General features: G+C 37.1%; 1 protein-coding gene across 2 annotated transcripts in view; it reads left to right on the forward strand.

Annotated features, from left to right (window-relative positions):
- Nucleotides 1–23,898, forward strand: part of SS18 (SS18 subunit of BAF chromatin remodeling complex) — a 102,303-nt gene that overhangs the window by 72,915 nt on the left and 5,490 nt on the right. The window contains exons 8-10 of one of the 2 annotated variants that reach the window (XM_036914258.2): nt 1,653–1,745; nt 2,457–2,570; nt 6,808–6,941. In XM_036914258.2, coding sequence (XP_036770153.1) covers nt 1,653–1,745; nt 2,457–2,570; nt 6,808–6,941 — 341 coding nt within the window. The remainder of the gene's footprint in view (nt 1–1,652; nt 1,746–2,456; nt 2,571–6,807; nt 6,942–23,898) is intronic. The other variant, XM_036914259.2, reaches the window with a different exon arrangement.

The raw sequence follows: 23,898 nt of genomic DNA on the forward strand, positions 1-23,898 counted from the left end.
GTGATGACATGGATGGATAATTCTGGTGAGAAAACGACAGATTTTTCTTCTCAGGTTTTCTTGCTCTGAATTATTCAGAATATTGGTTTCTTTTTCTTTTTCCTTTCATGTGTACACTTGATTTTTTTTAGTGAAAAACTTTAGTATGTTTATATACTATAGATATTCTAAAGAGGTTAAATCTAGGTGGTGGTTTTATGCAGTAGGAAGTTGGCTGAAAATAAATGATTATTTAATTTTTAAAATGTATTTTAAGTAATTGAGTTGAATTTGTCACTATTATTTTGGTACTATTTCCTGAAATAAGAAATTTATATTTTTATGAATAAGAACTTTCTATTCAGAATATATGTTATTTTTATAAATATCAGAACTTTCAGGCTACTATAAATAAGTTTATTACATCAGGGGATTTTAAAATTTAAATGTATCATTTTTGCATAGGTGTGTAATATTTTTATCTGACATTTACAAAGACTATTCTTTTTATAGCAATTTTTTTAAACAACATTGAATATTTTCTTACAGTGTTCAGATATTTATGCCTGTAAATATGTAGATTAAGAGTTGGCAGATTTTTCTCTGTAAAGGGTCAGAGAAGAAATATTTCAGTTTTTCCAGGCCATATATATATATATATAGTCTTAGTCTCAGCTACTGAACTCTTGTACCATGAAAACAGCTACAGAAAATGTGAATGGGCATAACTGTGTTCTCACAGGCTACTGGCTGTATTTATAATGCAAGCCATAGTTTGTCAACCCTTAATGTGGATATTGATGAAGTGGTTTGGGAATATTGGAATACTAGAGCACTGAGTATAAGATTTATTCATAACTATATTCATTCTAAATTAGACATTCTTCTAAAATTTAGTTCAGATTTTAGCTACCTGAAACATTATCTCTTGCATTTTCTTAGTACAACTTAGTTAAAAGGACTATTGATTTTCATTAAAGTCCAGTCATCTTACAGGTGAAATTTATTGAGCCTTAAAACTAAAGATCTATTCTAGCACTTAATGCAATATTAATTTTATGAACACGTACGTTTATGATACTCTACAAATACTTTATAAAGGCTTCTAGAATGGCAACATTAAACAGTATATTTTTGCATCTGAAAATACTATATAAGATGCATTTACTTTATGCAAGTAAATAGGATGTGAAAAATTTCAGTTTCTTTCAGGGAAAAAACTTATGGAGCGCTTTTATATTTTGCATTGTTTTAGCATATGCTGTGGAATTGGCGATCAGCAGAACAGGTGTTTGACAAAATATGATAATTGCTTCCTTTGTTGATTCTAATTTAATTGAAGTTATTTACATGTGAAAGGCCTAAATGCTTTCATTTTCTCTTTTTTAAAAAAATGAAAGATGAAGGTTATTTTTCCCTCCTGTTGAAGATTATCAGTTAAGACTAAGTGTAATGTTTCTAAAACTACTGTTTTTTGCTTAAAAAATTTTGCACGTTATTTCAATATGAAAGCAATCACATTGGTAAATATTGGCTAATGCAGTTGAAATTATTTTTTATGTATTTCCATTTCTTTTTCTTTTTTTCAATTTTATCTGAAAGTTTAAATATATTTAGGGTTTTCACTCAGTGGCCATTAACGTTTCTTCCTGTCTCTTGTCGAATTGATGTAGGTCATAATGATTACGGTTATCAGCAACCGTCGTATCCTGAACAAGGCTACGATAGGCCTTATGAGGATTCCTCACAACATTACTACGAAGGAGGTATCTATATACCTTCACGCACATACACATATATATCCCCTTCTACAGGAACGATAATTCTTGCATAAGACAACTTCTATCCATGCAAAGCTCTTGTAGAATACTAGTTGCTGGCTGTCTTGAAAGTTACAGGGAGTCCAGAACAATTAAAATAATTTCCTTACAAATAGTTAAAATGTGTAACCGTGACTTGCCATTTCTAACAACCATAAAAAGACTAAAACATTTAAAAATAATCTTTTCCTCAGTGGAAATTTTCTATTTGAACATAAATCCATCGATCCAATTTTTTTTCTTGTGTGTGTTTACGTATGTATAATTTTACATATAAGTATAGTGCCTTTAGGAAACAGCTTGCTGATCTTGTGTAGCTAGTATGTGCTCTTGTAGCTGTCTTTAATTTTGTCTTTTTTATTTTATTTAGCATAGTCATGATCTTATGACTGTGATGTTCCAGTAAATGTAATACTCGTATGGCAGAGACGCTGAAAATGCTGCAGTTCAACCTTGCAAAATTGGCTTTAACTGCAGTTTGTTTGGCCGAAATCCTTCTGTTTGGTTTGAGTTTTTTCTTTGTTTTGTTAACTTTTAAAAATCGATACAGCATTTCATTTTGTTCTTGTGTTGTTGGCTATGCATCTTAGAGGAAAAAAGTTAATTAAGCAAACTTTTCAGCTTTTTTTTTTTTCCTTTTCTCCAATTACCCTGTAGGAAATTCACAGTACGGCCAACAGCAGGATGCTTACCAAGGCCCACCTCCCCAGCAGGGGTACGCGCCGCAGCAGTATGCAGGGCAGCAGTATGCAGGGCAGCCGCAGGGCTACGGTAAGGCGCTTCTGCCCTTCGCTTTTGTCAGCACGAGAGGACGGTCACTTGTGAAATGTGGACACCTACTGTCTATTTTTCTAAGAACTGTTGTTTTTGAAAATTAACAATTTTAGTTCAGGTTTTTACTGGAATATTTATTTTAAATGTTCTTAGATAAATTAGTAATTCATTTTAAAAGAAACGTAAACTAGAGATGGTTCATTGACTAGGGGTAAGGTATGTAGTCATTTAAAGGGATTTCTTAAATGAATTTTTAACCCTAATTGGCATTCATGACAAGCTAGTACCTTTGTATGTTTTTGGAAAATGGATGAATTTGGTGATTAGTAACCATATCTACATAATCCGCTTAGCAAATTTGTTTCTAAAACTGTTAACTGTTACTATGAAAAATAATACTGATATTTAGATTACAAATGAGATCTATTTGGAATGCATAGAGAAGATTTTTTTTGTCATTCTCTAGTTAAATAGCAATATACACCTCCATAAGGGTGTATTTGTTGCAGTTACGTATCTTAAGAGAGTTTGGGGAAGGTGGAGCCATATTTTCTTATTATATATTCACTATAATAACCTACTTGCTGGAAATCTGACTCTAAATAATTTTATTAGGTAAGGGGAATGATAAAGATCTGATATCTAAGTTAAATTTCAGGATACTGTAACTACTTTACATATAGGAAAATACTGATACCAGGGTTCTTGTACACTGAGCTGAAGAATGAACTTCACAAACACTCAAGGTAGGAGAGCAAGGTAGAGGCTTTTATTTAGAGATAAAGTGAGAGGACAGAGCTCCTGGCTCACACCAGGAGGGGACAAGAGAGTCCGTGGTGGTGCACTGTCTAGATGGTTGAAGATTTTCAGGAATGAGTAAAGGGCTAGGGGTGCAGACTTGTAGAGTGCTCATTTTTGATGAGTAGAAGAAATTTGCTGTTCTGATTTTTCTCAGGATAGCAGTTTCCCTCTGGGAGCATATCAGTTAAGACTGCCAGCCCTGCCCTCAAGGTGGGCTGGGCTGTTGCCTTGTTTGCTAAAGAGTCTGTTAAGAATCTTAACTTCTTAACTTTTTGGGACGTTTATAGCTGGGCTTGCGTATCAAATTAGTCTTTTGCCTAGGTTGCAGATTACTTGATCAGGATCAGAGAAAGAACTCAGCATATAGGTACAGTTAAAAATAAGCTGGGCCTTTTAGCAGGCTAAGGTAAATTTTACAGTGTCATGATCTGATTGATACAATGAAGTCATGGGTTATGCTGAGATACTTCTCTTTATCTGCAGAACACTCAAACATTCCAGGCCAAGGTGCTCCTGGCCTTTTGAGCTATAACTGATTTCACTGAAGAATGTCTGTGTTCCTAGTCTGGTATCTTTACTCTAGAGAATCAATGTGACTCTGACTTTACATAATGCTTAACACAGAGTTTCAGTAGGGACTTCTTTGCACATTGTTACATTGTTCTGTCTGTAATTATCTCGTGTTGCTTTTTTTCCAGAGGTCCTCACCTTGATCTGCCCAAACCCATGGTCCCTGTCTTAATATGGTGCTAGTGAAAGAGAAGTAGCTGCTTATTAATCTGACATCAGCTCTTACTAACATGGTCTCTTTTTTACATAAATAATGTCATATTATTTTTATTCATTGGTTTAAACTCTTCGGTTACTGTGGGCACTTCTTTCTACCTGTGATAGCAAATCTAAGAACCAGGATCAGGCTGAAATTCTCTTGTGCTTTCAACATATGCATTGAAATTCACTCAGCTTTGGTAGTCAGGCATTTTCCCAAAAATGTTAAGTTCTGGTTCCCTAATTCCAGATAAGACTTTTGAAATAAATATTCCATGGGTTTCTTGTTTTTACAAAGGGATTTTCTTGCTCTTCTCAGTGGCGTTTCCATTTCATGACCATTGAATATTTCTACTTTGAATAAATAGAGTATTCTGGTTTTACTGTGTTTGCGTGAAAACAGATGTAATATGGCTAAATCAGGTAAATTCATTGATTTAAGAGAAGTATTATTTTCAGAGATGTATAAGAAATTTAATATTTTTGATTTAAGTAGTTAAATACTGCTTTGTTAGATATTGGGAGTTCTAAAAAAAAGTTCCTGTTTTGCTTACCCATTGACTTCCATTGTCAGACTTTCTTCGAATAAAAAATTTGGAGTTTTAATATTTGAATGTGTAATAATTAAATGAAATAATACACTGATGGAATTTAAATTTTTTTATTAAGGTATGATTGATATACACTCTTATGAAGGTTTCACATGAAAAAACAATGTGGTTACTACATTTACCCATATTATCAAGTCCCCACTCATACCCCAATGCAGTCACTGTCCATCAGTGCAGCAAGTTGCCAGAGATCCACTATGTCCCTTCTCTGTGCTACACTGTTCTCCCCGTGATCCCCCACATCATGTGTACTAAACATAATTCCCCTCAGTCCCCTTCTCCCTCCCTCCTTACCCGCCCTCGCACACCCCTCCCCTTTGGTAACCACTAGTTCCTTCTTGGAGTCTGTGAGTCTGCTGCCATTTTGTTCCTTCAGTTTTGCCTCATTGTCATACTCCACAAATGAGGGAAATCATTTGGCATTTGTCTTTCTCCACCTGGCTTATTTCACTGAGCATAATGTCCTCCAGCTCCATCCATGTTGTTGCAAATGGTAGGATTTGTTTCTTTATTATGGCTGAATAATATTCCATTGTGTATATGTACCACATCTTCTTTATCCATTCTTCTACAGATGGACACTTAGGTTGCTTCCATATCTTGGCTATTGTAAAAAGTGCTGCGATGAACATAGGGGTGCATATGTCTTTTTGAATCTGAGAAGTTGTATTCTTTGGGTATATTCCAAGGAGTGGGATTCTGGAATCAAATGGTATTTCTGTTCTTAGTTTTTTGGGGAACCTCTATATTGCTTTCCACAATGGCTGAACCAGCTTACATTCCCACCAGCAGTGTAGGAGGGTTCCCCTTTCTCCACATCCTCACCAACATTTGTTGTTCTTTGTCTTTTCAATGCTGGCCATCCTTACTGGTGTGAGGTGATATCTCATTGTGGTTTTAATTTGCATTTCCCTGATGATTAGCGATGTGGAGCATCTTTTCATGTGTCTGTTGGCCATCTGAATTTCTTCTTTGGAGAACTGTCTCTTCATATCCTCTGCCCATTTGTTAATTGAGTTATTTGCTTTTTGGGTGTTGAGGCATGTAAGTTCTTTATATATTTTGGATGTTAACCCCTTGTCGGATATGTCATTTACAAATATATTCTTCCATACTGTAGGATGCCTTTTTGTTTTGTTGATGATGTCCTTTGACTGATGGAATTTCTTTAAGTTTGAAATTTATTGTTCTCTTTTGACACTTTTGTCTGCCATCTGTTTTTTGTGCCTGGTTTCAAGTGGCTGTGATAGAGAACATCTAAGTGTTAAAGCTTTCAGCTTATGCTTTATAAAGCATTGTTTACAATAGACAGTAGTAGAATTTATGAAATAGACATAGTTGTTTGGCAAGCCAGATTAGTCCCTTGTCATCTCTGAAGTTTGAAATCACTTGTTTTCATGGGTTAAGTACTAAAAGTGATTAGTCCACAGTATAAGTTTCAATTCAATTTTTTCATATGCAAGTGGCTTTTCAAGTCTCCTTTAGTTTCTGTTTGCAAATATTGTTGTAAGTTTGTGATAAACCATTTTTAGTGATTGGAAATATAAATTTAGAATTTACATGTAAAGCTATTCTTTGTGATTCTTTTGGTGATTACAAGCATAAATCTAGAGTCATGCAGCTGAAAATATTGTTTTCCAAACTTGATTTAGAAATTCTTTCATTATTTTAATTTGAATCTACTTCTTGCTTTTCCTTTTGCCTCTTATACTGGTTAACTTTCAAATTAGGGGTATGGTTGAATTTTCTTAATGTCTTGGAGTTAACCCTTCTTTACAATTCCTGAGGCTCTTTATTCATTTGACATAGAAATTTTTAAAAACTAATGGACAGCACAGTACTGAATCAAAGCATCTGGTACACAGTGGTATATTTTTCACTGTTATTATAAACTTGTGATTCTATTTCAAAGAGCATTTGAGAAAATCAAGACACCAAACTGTCCTTTTTAGTTCAGGTGTAAAAATATAATAACATCTAGTTGTAAACCTTTTTCAGGTTTCTTAGGGACTTAGGTTCTTATCTGGCTTTTATCTGTGTTAATTACTTTGCAGGTCCTTCCCAGGGTGCTCCAGGACCACAGTACCCTAATTACCCACAAGGGCAAGGTCAGCAGTATGGGGGTTACAGGCCAGCACAGCCTGGGCCACCACAGCCACCACAGCAGAGGCCTTATGGATATGACCAGGTAAGTTATTAGGCCAACTAAGTGATTGCCTATTGTTTGTTCACTCTTGATTAGGTCAAACATTTTTTACTCAAAGGCTCATTTTCATTACATGAGTTAACAGAAAAAGTGTATATATACTTTTTAGTCTTTTCTTAGAATGCTGGCACAGTCTGTCATAATTACTGTAACATGTAAAGTGTGTTTAATCTCCAGGCACCACTCATATTCGCTCTCTCTCTTCTCTTGTCTTTATCCCCAGGCATATTCATTCCAAACATCATTCCCTGTTGTAATTTCTCTGATCTCCCTCCTGTTTATTGTTGAAGACTATACATTGGCTTGCCAAGATGTGGAGTCCATCGGTGTCAGTGCTTTTATTAGGTCTCGTCTTCACCAAAGCACATGTACCACACTTCCTTCACATCCATATCTCTTCTCTTTAAGCTCATACTTACTGCCTTCCATACATACACACATTGTCTCAAGTAGTCATAATATTTCTCTCTTGTTATCTCTTCTTCTGTCTTGAAATGTTTGAAGGTATATCTCATCTTCAGATGACTGTGTTCTCTTGAACCTGGTATTTATTTAGGTTCCTTCTTTTCATCAGTAAACTTCTTGGACTTAATAATCTGTGCCACAATCATTGTTTCGTGAATATTCTCATATGTACTTTATATGGAAATGATTTATTATGTTGGAAATTTCTGTAGGTTGATTTCAGGTTTGTCTAATGACTTCCTAGAGAGGATGATCTGGTCTGTTCAGCTACACTGTAGTTTTTATAAGTTAGGGTTCCAGGGCCAGAGTAGATGATGTAATTTGAAAACAGCTTATGTGAATACTAATTAGGACTTGAGGCATGAATAGTTCTTTTATCACTGCTATTTTATCCCTTGTACTAATACTTCCTGTTTAAGTGATAAAGTAAGAGTCACAAGAAATCTAAACTAAGGGTTAGGACAGACAAGTGATTTTCTTTTTTTAATGCACTACAACTAACTAAATTAAAGGATTAGGCAGAAGTTCTATCTAAATTTTAAAAGTAAAATAAGTGCTGGCTAATAAGTATTCAAGGGCAAGAGTCCTGAGCAGATAAAATTTAGGCTCATTCTAATTCATCAGTTAATTTTCTAAAAAGTGAGATTCTGGTAATTTATGCCCTCATTCAACAAATATTTGTTAATTCTTCATGTGTGCTAGACACAGTATCAGGTCCTGCGTGAGTAAAAGAGTCACGGCCCCTGTGGCTAGCAGAGCAACTGACCCTCTTGATCTTCTTTGACTTTAGCGTTTAACATGCTCCTCTTTTCATTCTTAAATGGTCTTTTTTATCTTCTATCTATTATTGTGCTAGCTAGTTCTTCTTAGATTTCTAGTGATTCCTTCATGCCTTTTTTACTTGTTTCTTATCCTTCCTTTATCCAAATATCAGCCCTTCGCTCAGTGTTCTTCTCAGTCTCTGCATTCACCCTATCTTATATATTTTCAGTATCCTTAGCCCACCCTTCTCAACCCAACTTTGAGTTTCACTTTTCCAACTGTACAGAACTTCACTCTCTGGATGTCTTGTCATTTCCTCTGACTTAACCATGTTGTAAATCATTTTCTCTTTAAATAATGTATTCCTAAATACCCTAAACTTAACATTGTTCATTAAGTAAATGTTTCTTGGGCAACATTTATATGATGAGTACCTAAGGTTGAGGTATGTTGGAAAGTTAGGCAGACATGTACTCCAAATGATTTCACTCATATGTGGAGTATAATAAAAAGACAAAAAAACTGAAGGAACAAAACAGCAGCAGACTCACAGAACCCAAGAATGAACTAACGGTTACCAAAGGGAAAGGGACTGGGGAGGGTGGGATAATGGGATTCAGGGGCATCATGATTAGTACACATAATATGGGGGGGGCACAGGGAGGGCAGTATAGCACAGAGAAGACAAGTAGTGACTCTATAGCACTTTACTATGCTGATGGACAGTGTAATGGGGTATGTAGTGGGGGACTTGATAATAGAGGGGAATGTAGTAACCACAATGTTGCTCATGTGAAACCTGAGCATAAGATTGTATATCAATGATACCTTAAAAAAAAAAAGACATGAACTCTACCTTTGTGAATTTAAGTCTAGGTGGAACTTAAGTAAGTAGATGATGTAATAGAGTGTGAGAAGTACTTGGATGAGGAGAGGCAAGATTTTTGTGAAGGGATCTCCTAACCCAGATATAGAGAGAATGTTCCTTGAGCAGTGTAAGCATGAGGGCCCAAGGATGAGTAGGCATTAGCCAGGTAGATGTAGAGGAGGGAAGGGTATTCTAGTCAGAAAGAAGTGCATTCACAAAGCGCTAGTGTTAAGATGTGTGGTTCAGTAATGGAGAAGCATGGGGAAGAAGAGGCAAGACTGGAGAGGTGAGTGGGAGTTGGATTAGGAAGACTTTTATAGGCCTTATTAGGGGGACTTGGACTTTATCCTGACATCGGTGTGGAGCCTTTGAAGGGATTTAAATTATGTATAGAATGTATCTAGCAGCTATAATGATATCATGTGTGCTTACTTTTACTCTACATGAGATCATGTAGCTATATGATATCATGTGTGATAGATAATATGTAAATATAAGATATGCTTTCTTTTTCATCATAATTATTCCACCCCCTAATATTCTCAGGAATTTTGGACTTACTGTGGATAAAGACCCATGATGTTTGGGTAGCTTTCAGCCACATCTCCTTCCCCACCAAAAAGGTCATGAGGAGGGGCCATTTTAGCTACTCTAGTGTTAGTAGCTCCCCACATTTATCTTCTGTTTCACCTGCTGTCTCTATCCCAAACCAGACATCCATTGGTCTCTTTATTTTAGAAAAAGTAGGAAGAAGTACTTCACCTCTTCTAGATAGTTAAAGGTGATGGAAAATCAATACAGATTCTTACACCCGGTTCTAATGCAATCATAGTGATGGTTTGGGCAGATGGAATCCATAGCAACATACAACATGAATCAAAGGAGGAAAAAATTGAGAGGGAAATTCCTGTTAGCGGGCTGCTGTTCCTGGGTCAGTCTCTCCTCTGTTCTTCCAGCTCCTTAAGCTAAAAATTTGGAGTCACCCTGACTCCTCTCTTTTTTGCAAGTCGAATACCTAGCCAACCAGCAAACTCTCATCACCTCTTCCTTCAAAATGCATCCAGTGTCTTGCCATTTTTTACAGCCTCCTGCTCTTACCCATGAGGTCACAGCCATCCCTCAGGTGGGCTGTTGCCGTCTCCTTCGGCCTTGCTTTTGTTCTGCCTCCTCTACAGGGCATGCTCATGTAGGACCCAGAGCGACTCTCAGAAATGTCAGCTAGCTTGTGCCACCTCTCTGCACATAACCTTGTGGTGACTACAGTCTCATGTAGAGTAAAAGCCAGATGTCACACTGGCCAGCAGGGCCCTACAGAACTTGTGTCCCAACCACTACTCCATAACCTCACCTCTATTTGTAGCCCTCTTCCACTCGGCCTCAGTCAGATTGGCCTGTTTGCTGGCAGGTTTCTAGCTCAGAACCTTTGTGTTTGCTGCCCCTTTTCTGCCGGGAGCCCTGCCCCTGGTCCTGCAGTGCTTGCTCCCTCACGTGAGAGCTCTGTGGTGCCATGCCACCATGCCACCATGTCATAGCAAGGGGCCTTTCACTGTCTACCTGTCTAAAATAGGGACTCCATTGCCTCACTGTATAGTCATCTCTCTTATCTGTGGGGGATACGGTCCAAGACCCTCCCAGACCTCCCCACATTTATGCCTGAATCACAGATGTGATAAAGCTTAATTTATAAATTAGGCAGAGTGAGAGATTAACATTAATAACTAGTAATAAAATAGACAGTTAACAATAATATACTGTAATAAAGTTATATGATAGGGTCTGTCTCTGAACATATCTTACTGTGCTGAGCTCGCCCACCTCCTTGTAATTATGTGAAATGGCAAATTGTCCCATGATGAGATGAAGTGAGGTGAATGACTCAGGTACTGTCGCATAGTGTTAGGCTACTGTTGATTGACCTTTTGATGATACATCAAAAGGAGGATCATCTACTTCCAGACCACGGTAACTGAAAGCTTGGAAAATGAAACTGGATAAGAGGGGACTGCTTATATTTCCCTACCCCTCTTTATCTAAAAAGCTTTACTGAAGTAAAATTATACTATTAACTGCACATACTAAAAGTGTACAATTTGGTACATTTTAATGTTTATGTACCTGTGAAGCATCATCATAATCAAAGTAATGAAATATCTGTTCTTCCCAAAAGTTGCCCTGTGCTCCTTCAAAATCCCTTCCCTTACCATCAGCCCTTCCCTAGACACCTACTGATTTACTTAATGTCACTATAAATTTGTTTACATTTTTCAGAATTTTATATAAATGGAATCATATAGTATGTTCTTTTTTGGTCTGGCCTCATTGACACAGCATAATTATTTTGGTGTGTATTTGTATTGCATATATTAACAATTAATTCCTCTTTATTGCCAAACAATATTCCATTATATGTAAGTGCCACAATTTGTTTATCCTTTGAATTATAGATGGGCATTTGGGTTTCCAATTTGAGGCTCTTAGAGATAAAGTGCTATGGCCATTCATGTACAAGACTGTTTGGACATATGCTTTCATTTTTCTTAGAAAAATATCTAGGACAGGAATGGCTGGTTCATATGGTTAGTGTATGTTTAACTAGTTAAGAAACTGCTAAACTGTTTTCCAATGTGGTACCACTGGTACATTCCCACTGGCAGTGTATGAGAGTTCCACTTGTCTCCATCTTTGCCATCACTCAGTATGGTTAATCTTTTAATTTTGCCTGTTCTAATATATGTGTAGTGATAACTCATTGTGCTTTTAATTTGCATGTCCCAAAAGACTAATCATGATGACCATCTTCTTATGTGATTATTTTTCAAGTATGTATCTTACCTGAAATGACTGTTAAAGTCTTTGGTTCATTTAAAAATTTGGTTATTTTATTGCTGTTGAGTACTGAGGGGTCTTTATATATTGTAGATATAATTATCAAATATATGATTTGCAAATCTATCAGTTGTTTCTTTTATGGATAATGCTTTTGGTAAGAAGTCTTTGCCTGACTCAAGGTCACAGATATTCTCCTATGATTTTGTCTTGAAGTCTTATATATTTAGGATTTATGTTTAAGTCTCTGATCCATTTTCAGTTAATTTTAAATGTGGTATGAAGTAGGAATTGGAATTTGTATCTTTTTTTTCTTTTAAATGGATAGCTAATTTTCTCAGCACTATTTTTTGAAAAGACTATCTTTTCTCTACTGAATTGCCTTTGAACCTTTGCTGAAAATCAGTTACCCATAAATGTGCCTATTTCCAGACTCTCTTTGTTACACCAGTCTATCTATCCTTATACCAGTCATGTTTTTATTGCCAGAGCTTTATAGTAAGTCTTGAAAACATATGTTGTCAGTCTTCCAACTTTGTTCTTTTTCAGTGTTGTCTTAGTAATTTTAGGTCCTTTGCATTTCCATATAAATTTTAGAACCAGCTTGTGAATGTCTACAAAAACCCTGCTGAGATTTTGATTGGAAATGCCTTGAATCTGTAGATCCGTTTTGAGAGAATTCATATCTTTACATTATGTCAGTAAATCTTCCAACCTCTGAACACAGCATATCTGTCCCTTTGATTTCTTTTAGAAGTATTATAGTTTCAGTGTGCTGTTTTAGATAACACAGCTTTTGTCAGATTTACCTGTTATTGTTTTACATTTTTTGATAGTATTGCAAATTTTTTTTAAATTTAAATTTTCACTTGTTAGTTCCTGATTATAAAGAAATATAGTTTGTTTTTATTGATATTTTATCAAACTTAACTTACTAACTTGTTATTTCTAATAGCTTTTTTGTAGATTCCTTCAAAATTTCTACATAGAAATCATGTTGTTGGTGAATAAAAGACCGTTAGCTTCCTTTCCATCCTGAGTGCTCTCACCTCCTCCACTGTATCTGTCCCCCTGCTAGAACCTCCACTACAATGTGGAAGAGAAATAATGAGAGTGGACACTTTTTGTCTTATTCCTGTTCTTAGGGGGATGGATACCTTACATAAGATGTTGCAGGGTTTTGGAAGATGTCCTTTGTAGGTAGGGTTTGTTTTCTGGATTTCTGGTTTGCTGAGAATTTTTATCAGGAATCAGTGTTGGAATATGGCAAATGATTTTTCCTTCATGTGTCTTAATGCTATGTTTTTTAATCTATTTGTGTTCTTAGGATTTTTATGTCTTAATTTACTCCTTTACCATTATGAAGTAACTTTTTTTTATCCTCGGTAACATTCTTTGCTCTGAAATCTGTCTATCCGATATTTATATATCTGCACCAACTTTTCTTGGGATTAGTTCTAGAAAGATAAATACTCTATCCTTTTATTTTTAATGTATTTATGTTTATATGTTTAAATTTTATCTCATGAAGGCATATAGTTAGTTCTTACTTTTTTATCCAATTTGATACAATCTCTGATACAATGGAGGTGTTTTAAACATACGGACGGTTAATGTGATTATCGATGTGGTTGAGTTTGTCACCTTGATTTTTTTGTTGTTAGTCCTTCCTGTTCTTTGTCCTCCTTTTTCTCTTTTCTGTCTTATTTTTAATTTTTTAGTTCTTAAAAAAAAATCATCTTTAAGATAAAATTTACATACCATTCAATTCATTATTTAAAAATGTAACATTCAATGGAATTTTTTTTAGTATATTCATTTCCTCCAAACATCTAGCCCTAGGAAATAGCTTGTTTACTTGCTATCTGTTACACATTGAAGATAAAGGGACTCTTGGAGGATATGATTTTGTGATTGCTTTTTTCACTTAGCATAATGCTATCAAGGAACATCCATGCTGTAGCATGTATCAGTACCTTTAAGTGATACCACTTTATGTATAGTAAAAGAACCTCTTGGTAGTTAACTTTCATTTCATACTTTGTGTTATTGTTAATAACTTTTTTTTTTGTTTTTTTTGTTTTTGTTTTTGTTTTGTAGATAATTATTTTTTATTGAAGGGTAGTTGACACACAGTATTACATTACATTAGTTTCAGGTGTACAACACACTGATTCAACATTTATATACATGATAATTCTAGGTAGCAGCTATCACCATACCAAGTTGTTACAATATTTTGACTATATTCCTTATGCTATACATTACATCCCGGTTACTTATTTATTTTACAATTGGAAGTGTGTACTTTTTTTTTTTTTTTTTTTTTGTGAGGGCATCTCTCATATTTATTGATCAAATGGTTGTTAACGACAATAAAATTCTGTATAGGGGAGTCAATGCTCAATGCACAATCATTAATCCACCCCAAGCCTAATTTTCGTCAGTCTCCAATCTTCTGGGGCATAACAAACAAGTTCTTACATGTAGAACAAATTCTTACATAATGAATAAGTTACATAGTGAACAGTACAAGGGCAGTCATCACAGAAACTTTCGGTTTTGCTCATGCATTATGAACTATAAACAGTCAGTTCAAATATGAATACTCATTTGGTTTTTATACTTGATTTATATGTGGATACCACATTTCTCTCTTTATTATTATTATTTTTAATAAAATGCTGAAGTGGTAGGTAGATACAAGATAAAGGCAGAAAACATAGTTTAGTGTTGTAAGAGAGCAAATGTAGATGATCAGGTGTGTGCCTGTAGACTATGTGTTAATCCAAGCTAGGCCAGGGCAATAAAACATCCACATATGCAGAAGATTTCTCTCAGAACAGGGGGGGTGAGGTTCTAAGCCTCACCTCTGTTGATCCCCAATTTCTCACCTGATGACCCCCCTGCGACTGTGCCTGTCTTAGGTTGTTCCTCCCTTGAGGAATCTTACCCGTCTCTGGCTAACCAGTCATCTTCCGGGGCCATACAGGGAAATGTAAAGTTGGTAAGAGACAGAAGCCTTATTGTTTGAAAAGGTTAGCTTTTTACTTCTTTGCATATTTATGCCCTGTAGCTTCTATGCCCAGCATTTGTCTTGAAGTATCTTTACCACTTGGAAGAATTATGATACTCGGTAAATTTGATATGAGGCACGAATTCTATTTAAGGGTTGTAATTAGGAAGGAAGAAGAAAAGCTATAGAAGTAGCAGGTGGCAGAAAACATGGGAAGGTTGATTATTTCTTTGACATATCTTCTTGTAGAGTAACTTCAGCATGTATAGGTTTTAAGCTACTACTTAAATTGCGCACACACATTAACATAATAGGAGTATAGTTACATAACCAAAGCATACCTGTAATTACCAGCCATCTCCAGTGAAACCAAGAAAACCAGTTAGGCACCTTAGGCATTTGTGAAAACTTATCTATGATATGGTGGATATTGTCCAACTGAACTTGAACAGTCTGAGAGAAATCAGACAAATTAAAACAACCCATTCCTGGGGAATGTTCACATCCCTTATGTTCTTTTAACAGTAAATAGTCTGTAGTTGTAAGATTTTGGAGCGCTACAATTTGCACTTATCCTAATTCTTGGTTGAGTTCCAACAGTATAGATCCAGTCAAATTTGTTGTTTTACTGTATGCACAGGCCAGCTTAGATATCTCCTTCCTCATTCCCATGGCAAGTCCAGGAACTGGTGGGATGAGTGCATCTACAGCTGTAGCAGTGCGTGGGCCTTTGTTGGGGTTTTTTGATGATCATCTTCTGGCAAGAGTCTTCCAGAGAGTGCTGATGTTGGAAGTTATTTTTCATATCGTATCTTAGTTCATTTTCGGGGTAGCCCAATTAGGCTTTGATCCTCTGTATAAACACAAACAGACCCTTTGCCTACACTTTTATATGCCCTTTATACCCTTGTGTAGAACTCATTGGAGGTCACCATACAGGAACTGCCTTCTTTTTTTTTTTTTGTTATCATTAATCTACACTTACCTGACGAATATTATGTTTACTAAGCTCTCCCCTATACCAGGTCCCCCCATAAACCCCTTTACAGTCACTGTCCATCAGCATGGCAAAATGTTGTAGAATCACTACTTGCCTTCTCTGTGTTGTACAGCCCTCCCCTTACTCCCCCCCCCATGCATGCTAATCTTCATACCCCCCTTTTTCTTCCCCCCCACCCTTATCCTTCCCTACCCACCCATCCTCCCCAGTCCCTTTCCCTTTGGTACCTGTTAGTCCATTCTTGAGTTCTGTGATTCTGCTGCTGTTTGGTTCCTTCAGTTTTTCCTGTGTTCTTATATTCCACAGATGAGTGAAATTATTTGGTATTTCTCTTTCTCTGCTTGGCTTGTTTCACTGAGCATAATACCCTCCAGCTCCATCCATGTTGCTGCACATGGTAGGATTTGCCCTTTTCTTATGGCTGAGTAGTATTCCATTGTGTATATGTACCACATCTTCTTTATCCATTCATCTATCAATGGACATTTAGGTTGCTTCCAATTCTTGGCTATTGTAAATAGTGCTGCGATAAACATAAGGGTGCACTGATCTTTCCCATACTTGATTGCTGCATTCTTAGGGTAAATTCCTAGGAGTGCAATTCCTGGATCAAATGGTAGGTCTGTTTTGAGCATTTTGATGTACATCCATACTGCTTTCCACAATGGTTGAACTAACTTACATTCCCACCAGCAGTGTAGGAGGGTTCCCCTTTCTCCACAGCCTCGCCAACATTTGTTGTTGTTTGTCTTTTGGATGGCAGCCATCCTTACTGGTGTGAGGTGATACCTCATTGTAGTTTTAATTTGCATTTCTCTGATAATTAGCGATGTGGAGCATCTTTTATGTGTCTGTTGGCCATCTGTATTTCTTTTTTGGAGAACTGTCTGTTCAGTTCCTCTGCCCATTTTTTAATTGGGTTATTTGTTTTTTGTTTGTTGAGGCGTGTGAGCTCTTTATATATTCTGGATGTCAAGCCTTTATCGGATGTATCATTTTCAAATATATTCTCCCATACTGTAGGGTTCCTTTTTGGTCTATTGATGGTGTCTTTTGCTGTACAGAAGCTTTTCAGCTTAATATAGTCCCACTTATTCATTTTTGCTGTTGTTTTCCTTGCCCGGGGAGATATGTTCAAGAAGAGGTCACTCATGTTTATGTCTAAGAGGTTTTTGCCTATGTTTTCTTCCAAGAGTTTAATGGATTCATGACGTACATTCAGGTCTTTGATCCATTCTGAGTTTACTTTTGTATATGGGGTTAGACAATGGTCCAGTTTCATTCTCCTACATGTAGCTGTCCAGTTTTGCCAGCACCATCTGTTGAAGAGACTGTCTTTTCGCCATTGTATATCCATGGCTCCTTTATCAAATATTAATTGACCATATATGTCTGGATTCTCTAGTCTGTTCCATTGGTCTGTGGCTCTGCTCTTGTGCCAGCACCAAATTGTCTTGATTACTATGGCTTTATAGTAGAGCTTGATGTTGGGGAGTGATATCCCCCCTACTTTATTCTTCTTTCTCAGGATTGCTTTGGCTATTTGGGGTCTTTGGTCTTTCCATATGAATTTTTGAATTATTTGTTCCAGTTCATTGAAGAATGTTGCTGGTAGTTTCATAGGGATTGCATCAAATCTGTATATTGCTTTGGACAGGATGGCCATTTTGACGATATTAATTCTTCCTAGCCACGAGCATGGGATGAGTTTCCATCTGTTAGTGTCCCCTTTAATTTCTCTTAAGAGTGACTTGTAGTTTTCAGAGTATAAGTCTTTCACTTCTTTGGTTAGCTTTATTCCTAGGTATTTTATTTTTTTTGATGCAATTGTGAATGGAGTTGTTTTCCTGATTTCTCTTTCTGTTGGTTCATTGTTAGTATATAGGAAAGCCACAGATTTCTGTGTGTTGATTTTGTATCCTGCAACTTTGCTGTATTCCGATATCAGTTCTAGTAGTTTTGGGGTGGAGTCTTTAGGGTTTTTTATGTACAGTATCATGTCATCTGCAAATAGTGACAGTTTAACTTCTTCTTTACCAATCTGGATTCCTTGTATTTCTTTATTTTGTCTGAATGCCGTGGCTAGGACCTCCAGTACTATGTTAAATAACAGTGGAGAGAGTGGGCATCCCTGTCTAGTTCCCGATCTCAGAGGAAATGCTTTTAGCTTCTCGCTGTTCAATATAATGTTGGCTGTGGGTTTATCATAGATGGCCTTTATTATGTTGAGTTACTTGCCCTCTATTCCCATTTTGCTGAGAGTTTTTAACATGAATGGATGTTGAACTTTGTCAAATGCTTTTTCAGCATCTATGGAGATGATCATGTGGTTTTTGTCTTTCTTTTTGTTGATGTGGTGGATGATGTTGATGGACTTTCGAATGTTGTACCATCCTTGCATCCCTGGAATGAATCCCACTTGGTCATGGTGTATGATCCTTTTGATGTATTTTTGAATTCGGTTTGCTAATATTTTGTTGAGTATTTTTGCATCTACGTTCATCAGGGATATTGGTCTGTAGTTTTCTTTTTTGGTGGGGTCTTTGCCTGGTTTTGGTATTAGGGTGATGTTAGCTTCATAGAATGAGTTTGGGAGTATCCCCTCCTCCTCTATTTTTTGGAAAACTCTAAGGAGAATGGGTATTATGTCTTCCCTGTATGTCTGATAAAATTCCGAGGTAAATCCATCTGGCCCGGGGGTTTTGTTCTTTGGTAGTTTTTTGATTACCTCTTCAATTTCGTTGCTGGTAATTGGTCTGTTTAGATTTTCTGTTTCCTCCTGGGTCAATCTTGGAAGGTTATATTTTTCTAGGAAGTTGTCCATTTCTCCTAGGTTTCCCAGCTTGTTAGCATATAGGTTTTCATAGTATTCTCCAATAATTCTTTGCATTTCCGTGGGGTCCATCGTGATTTTTCCTTTCTCGTTTCTGATACTGTTGATTTGTGTTGACTCTCTTTTCTTCTTAATAAGTCTGGCTAGAGGCTTATCTATTTTGTTCATTTTCTCGAAGAACCAGCTCTTGGTTTCATTGATTTTTGCTATTGTTTTATTCTTCTCAATTTTATTTATTTCTTCTCTGATCTTTATTATGTCCCTCCTTCTGCTGACCTTAGGCCTCATCTGTTCTTCTTTTTCCAATTTCGATAATTGTGACATTAGACCATTCATTTGGGATTGCTCTTCCTTTTTTAAATATGCTTGGATTGCTATATACTTTCCTCTTAAGACTGCTTTTGCTGTGTCCCACAGAAGTTGGGGCTTAGTGTTGTTGTTGTCATTTGTTTCCATATATTGCTGGATCTCCATTTTGATTTGGTCATTGATCCATTGATTATTTAGGAGCGTGTTGTTAAGCCTCCATGTGTTTGTGAGCCTCTTTGCTTTCTTTGTACAGTTTATTTCTAGTTTTATGCCTTTGTGGTCTGAAAAGTTGGTTGGTAGGATTTCAATCTTTTGGAATTTTCTGAGGCTCTTTTTGTGGCCTAGTATGTGGTCTATTCTGGAGAATGTTCCATGTGCACTTGAGAAGAATGTATATCCCGCTGCTTTTGGATGTAGAGTTCTATAGATGTCTATTAGGTCCATCTGCTCTACTGTGTTGTTCAGTGCTTCTGTGTCCTTACTTATTTTCTGCCCAGTGGATCTATCCTTTGGGGTGAGTGGTGTGTTGAAGTCTCCTAGAATGAATGCATTGCAGTCTATATCCCCCTTTAGTTCTGTTAGTATTTGCTTCACATATGCTGGTGCTCCTGTGTTGGGTGCATATATATTTAGAATGGTTATATCCTCTTGTTTGACTGAGCCCTTTATCATTATGTAGTGTCCTTCTTTATCTCTTGTTAATTTCTTTGTTTTGAAGTCTATTTTGTCTGATATTAGTACTGCAACCCCTGCTTTCTTCTCACTGTTGTTTCCTTGAGATACGTTTTTCCATCCCTTGACTTTTAGTCTGTACATGTCTTTGGGTTTGAGCTGAGTTTCTTGTAAGCAGCATATAGATGGGTCTTGCTTTTTTATCCATTCTGTTACTCTGTGTCTTTTGATTGGTGCATTCAACCCATTAACATTTAGGGTGACTATTGAAAGATATGTACTTATTGCCATTGCAGGCTTTAAATTCGTGGTTACCAAAGGTTCAAGGTTAGCCTCTTTAGTATCTTACTGCCTAACTTAGCTCGCTTATTGAGCTGTTATATACACTGTCTGGAGATTCTTTTCTTCTCTCCCTTCTTGTTCCTCCTCCTCGATTCTTCATATGTTGGGTGTTTTGTGCTGTGCTCCTTCTAGGAGTGCTCCCATCTAGAGCAGTCCCTGTAAGATGTTCTGTAGAGGTGGTTTGTGGAAAGCAAATTCCCTCAGCTTTTGTTTGTCTGGGAATTGTTTAATCCCACCGTCATATTTGAATGATAGTCGTGCTGGATACAGTATCCTTGGTTCAAGGCCGTTCTGTTGCATTGTATTAAATATATCATGCCATTCTCTTCTGGCCTGTAGGGTTTCTGTTGAGAAATCTGACGTTAGCCTGATGGGTTTCCCTTTATAGGTGACCTTTTTCTCTCTAGCTGCCTTTAACACTCTTTCCTTGTCCTTGATCTTTGCCATTTTAATTATTATGTGTCTTGGTGTTGCCCTTCTTGGATCCTTTCTGTTGGGGGTTCTGTGTATTTCCGTGGTCTGTTCGATTACTTCCTCCCCCAGTGTGGGGAAGTTTTCAGCAATTATTTCTTCTAAGATACTTTCCATCCCTTTTCCTCTCTCTTCTTCTTCTGGGACCCCCATAATACGGATATTGTTCCTTTTGGATTGGTCACACAGTTCTCTTAATATTGTTTCATTCCTGGAGATTCTTTTATCTCTCTCTATGTCAGCTGCTGTGCGTTCCTGTTCTTTGATTTCAATTCCATCAATGGCCTCTTGCATTCTATCCATTCTGCTTATAAACCCTTCCAGAGTTTGTTCCATTTCTGTAATCTCCTTTCTGGCATCTGTGATCTCTTTCCGGACTTCATCCCATTTTTCTTGCGTATTTCTCTGCATCTCTGTCAGCATGTTTATGATTCTTATTTTGAATTCTTTGTCAGGAAGACTGGTTAGGTCTGTCTCCTTCTCTGGTGTTGTCTCTGTGATCTTTGTCTGCCTGTAGCTTTGCCTTTTCATGGTGATAGGAATAGTTTGCAGAGCTGGGACGAGTGACGCCTGGAAGAACTTCCCTTCTTGTTGGTTTGTGGCCCTCCTCTCCTGGGAGAACAGCGACCTCTAGTGGCTTGTGCTCGGTAGCTGCAGTGCAGACAGGGCTTCTGCTTCCTGCCCGGCTGCTATGGAGTTTATCTCCACTGTTGCTGTGGGCATGGCCTGGCTTGCTCCTCTCCTCCAAAGCGGTGGAGTCGCGTTGGAGGGGGAGCGGCAGGGAGGCTGTTTATCTCCGTAAGGGGCCTCCGTGCTCCCTGCAGCCCAGGGGATTAGGGTGCCCAGAGATCCCCGGATTCCCTACCTCTGGATTAAGTGTCCCTCACTGCCCCTTTAAGACTTCCAAAAAGCACCTGCCAAAACAAAATAAGGACCACACACACACAAAAAAATTTGTTTTTAATTAAAAAAATTAAAAATGGCCGCTCGTTTTTCTTTATTCTCTGGCGCCAGCCTCAGGCATCTGCTCACCGGTCTTGCTGCCCTGTTTCCCTAGTATTGGGGTCCCTATCCCTTTAAGACTTCCAAAAAGCGTTCGCCAAAACAAAACAGCAAAAAAAAAATAAAATAAAAAAATGGCCACTCGCTTTTCTTTTGTCCTCCGGCGCCAGGTCTCCGGTACCCACTCACCGTTCTTGGTGCCCTGTTTCCCTAGTATCCAGGGCCCTGCGCACGCACTGTGTCTGCGCTCTGGCCCGGATGGCGGGGGGGCTGGGTGTTCAGCAGTCCTGGGCTCCGTCTCCCTCCCGCTCTGCCTATTCTTCTCCCGCACGGAGCTGGGGGGAGGGGCGCTCAGGTCCCGCCGGGCCGGGGCTTGTATCTTACCCCCTTCGTGAGGCACTGGGTTCTCGCAGGTGTGGATGTGGTCTGGATGTTGTCTTGTGTCCTCTGGTCTCTGTTCTAGGAAGAGTTGTCTTTGTTTTATTTTCATAGATATATGTGGTTTTGGGAGGAGATTTCTGCTGCTCCACTCACGCCGCCATCTTGGCTCCTATTGTTAATAACTTTATACATATAAATTTTTTATTGAAGTTTAGATATACAGTATTATATTACTTCAACTCTACAACATCATGATTCAACAATGATTTACATTATTAAATACGCATCCCAAATAGTGTAGCTTCTATCTGTCATCATAGGAAATTGTTATAGAACTATTGACTATATTCTTTATGCTATACTTTCATCCCTGTCATTAATTATAATGGTTAAAATGTGTCTCTCTATCCCCCTCAACTGTTTCACCCACCCATGTACACCAGTCCTTACCCCATGGTAACCACCAGTTAGTTTTCAGTGTCTGTGAGTCTATTGCTATTTTGTTCATTTTGTTTTGTTTTAAGATTCCACATGTAAGTAAAATTATATGGTATTTTATTTTCTCCACCTGGTGTATTTCACTTAGTGTAATACCCTCAGAGTCCATCCTTATTGTCGCAAATGGCAGGCTTGCTTTCTTTTTTATGGCTGAATAATATTCCATGGTATGTATGTACCACACATTCTTTATCCATTCATCTATTGATGAATGCTTTGGTTGCTTCCATATCTCTTGGCTGTGTTAAGTAAGGTGGCAGTAAACAGAGGGGTTTATATATCTATTTGAATCAGAGATTTTGTTTTCTTTAGGCAAAATCCTAGAAGTGGAATTACTTGGTCTTATGGTATTTCTATTTTTATGTTTTGGAGGAACCTGCATAGTGCTTTCCACAGTGGCTACACCAATTGACATTCCCACCAACAGTGTAGGAGGGTTCTCTTTTCTCTACATCCTTCCTAGTACCTTTACTTCTTTTCTTTTGGATTGTGGCCATTCTGACTGGTGTGAGGTGATAATCTCATTGTGGTTTTGATTTGCATTTCCCTGGTGATTAGCTGTGTCAAACATCTTCATGTGCCTATTGGCCATGTGTATTTTTTCTTTGGAAAAATGTTCAGGTCTTCTACCCATTTTCTTACTGGTTTTTTTTTTTTTTTTTTTTTTGGTGTTGAGTCATATGAGTTCTTTATATATTTTGGATGTTAATTTCTTATTGGATATTAGATATACGCTTTACAAACATATTCTCCCATACTGTAGTTTGCCTTTTTGTTTTGCTGATGGTTTCCTTTGGTATACAGAAGCTTTTTAGTTTGATATAGTCTCACTTGTTTGTTTTTTTGCTTTTGTTTTCATTGCCTGGGGAGACGTGTCCAGAAAAATATTACTCATGCTTATGCTCAACAGATTTTTTGCCTAAGTTTTATGTTTTAAACCCCATATGTGGAATTTGTTTTGTTTAAAAAATCATTTATTCTTTAAAAATATTTAAATACTAGCAAAAATCTTATATATTTATTCAAGTAGTTACTATTTCTGGTGCTCTTCATTCCTATGTAGATCCGTATTTCCATGTAATACCATTTTCCTTTGCCTGAAGGACTTCATTTTAACATTTCTTGTAAAACTAGCACATCTTCTGAAGGTAGATTCTGTTAACTTTTATATGTCTGAAAAGTATTCATTTCATTTTTGAAAAGTATTTTTCTTGGGAATAGTTGTTTTCTTTCAGCACTTTAAAGATGTGACTCCAGAGTCTTCTTGCTTACATTATCTGCCAGGTGTCACCTTTTCCCTCTAAAAAATTATTTGTTTTTTATGCTTGAGGTTTGTATAGCTCCTTGGTTTGTGACTTTTTGGTTTCTATCTAATTTGTAAAAATTCTGACCAAATATTTTTCCTCTGTCTACCCTTAGACCACTTTCCTCTCTTTTCCAGACTCCAATTATGTGTATATTTGGCTGCTTAAAGTCGTGCCATAGTTCACTGGT

Source organism: Manis pentadactyla, chromosome 6 (genome assembly GCF_030020395.1).
Source record: "Manis pentadactyla isolate mManPen7 chromosome 6, mManPen7.hap1, whole genome shotgun sequence".
Lineage (NCBI taxonomy): Eukaryota > Metazoa > Chordata > Mammalia > Pholidota > Manidae > Manis > Manis pentadactyla.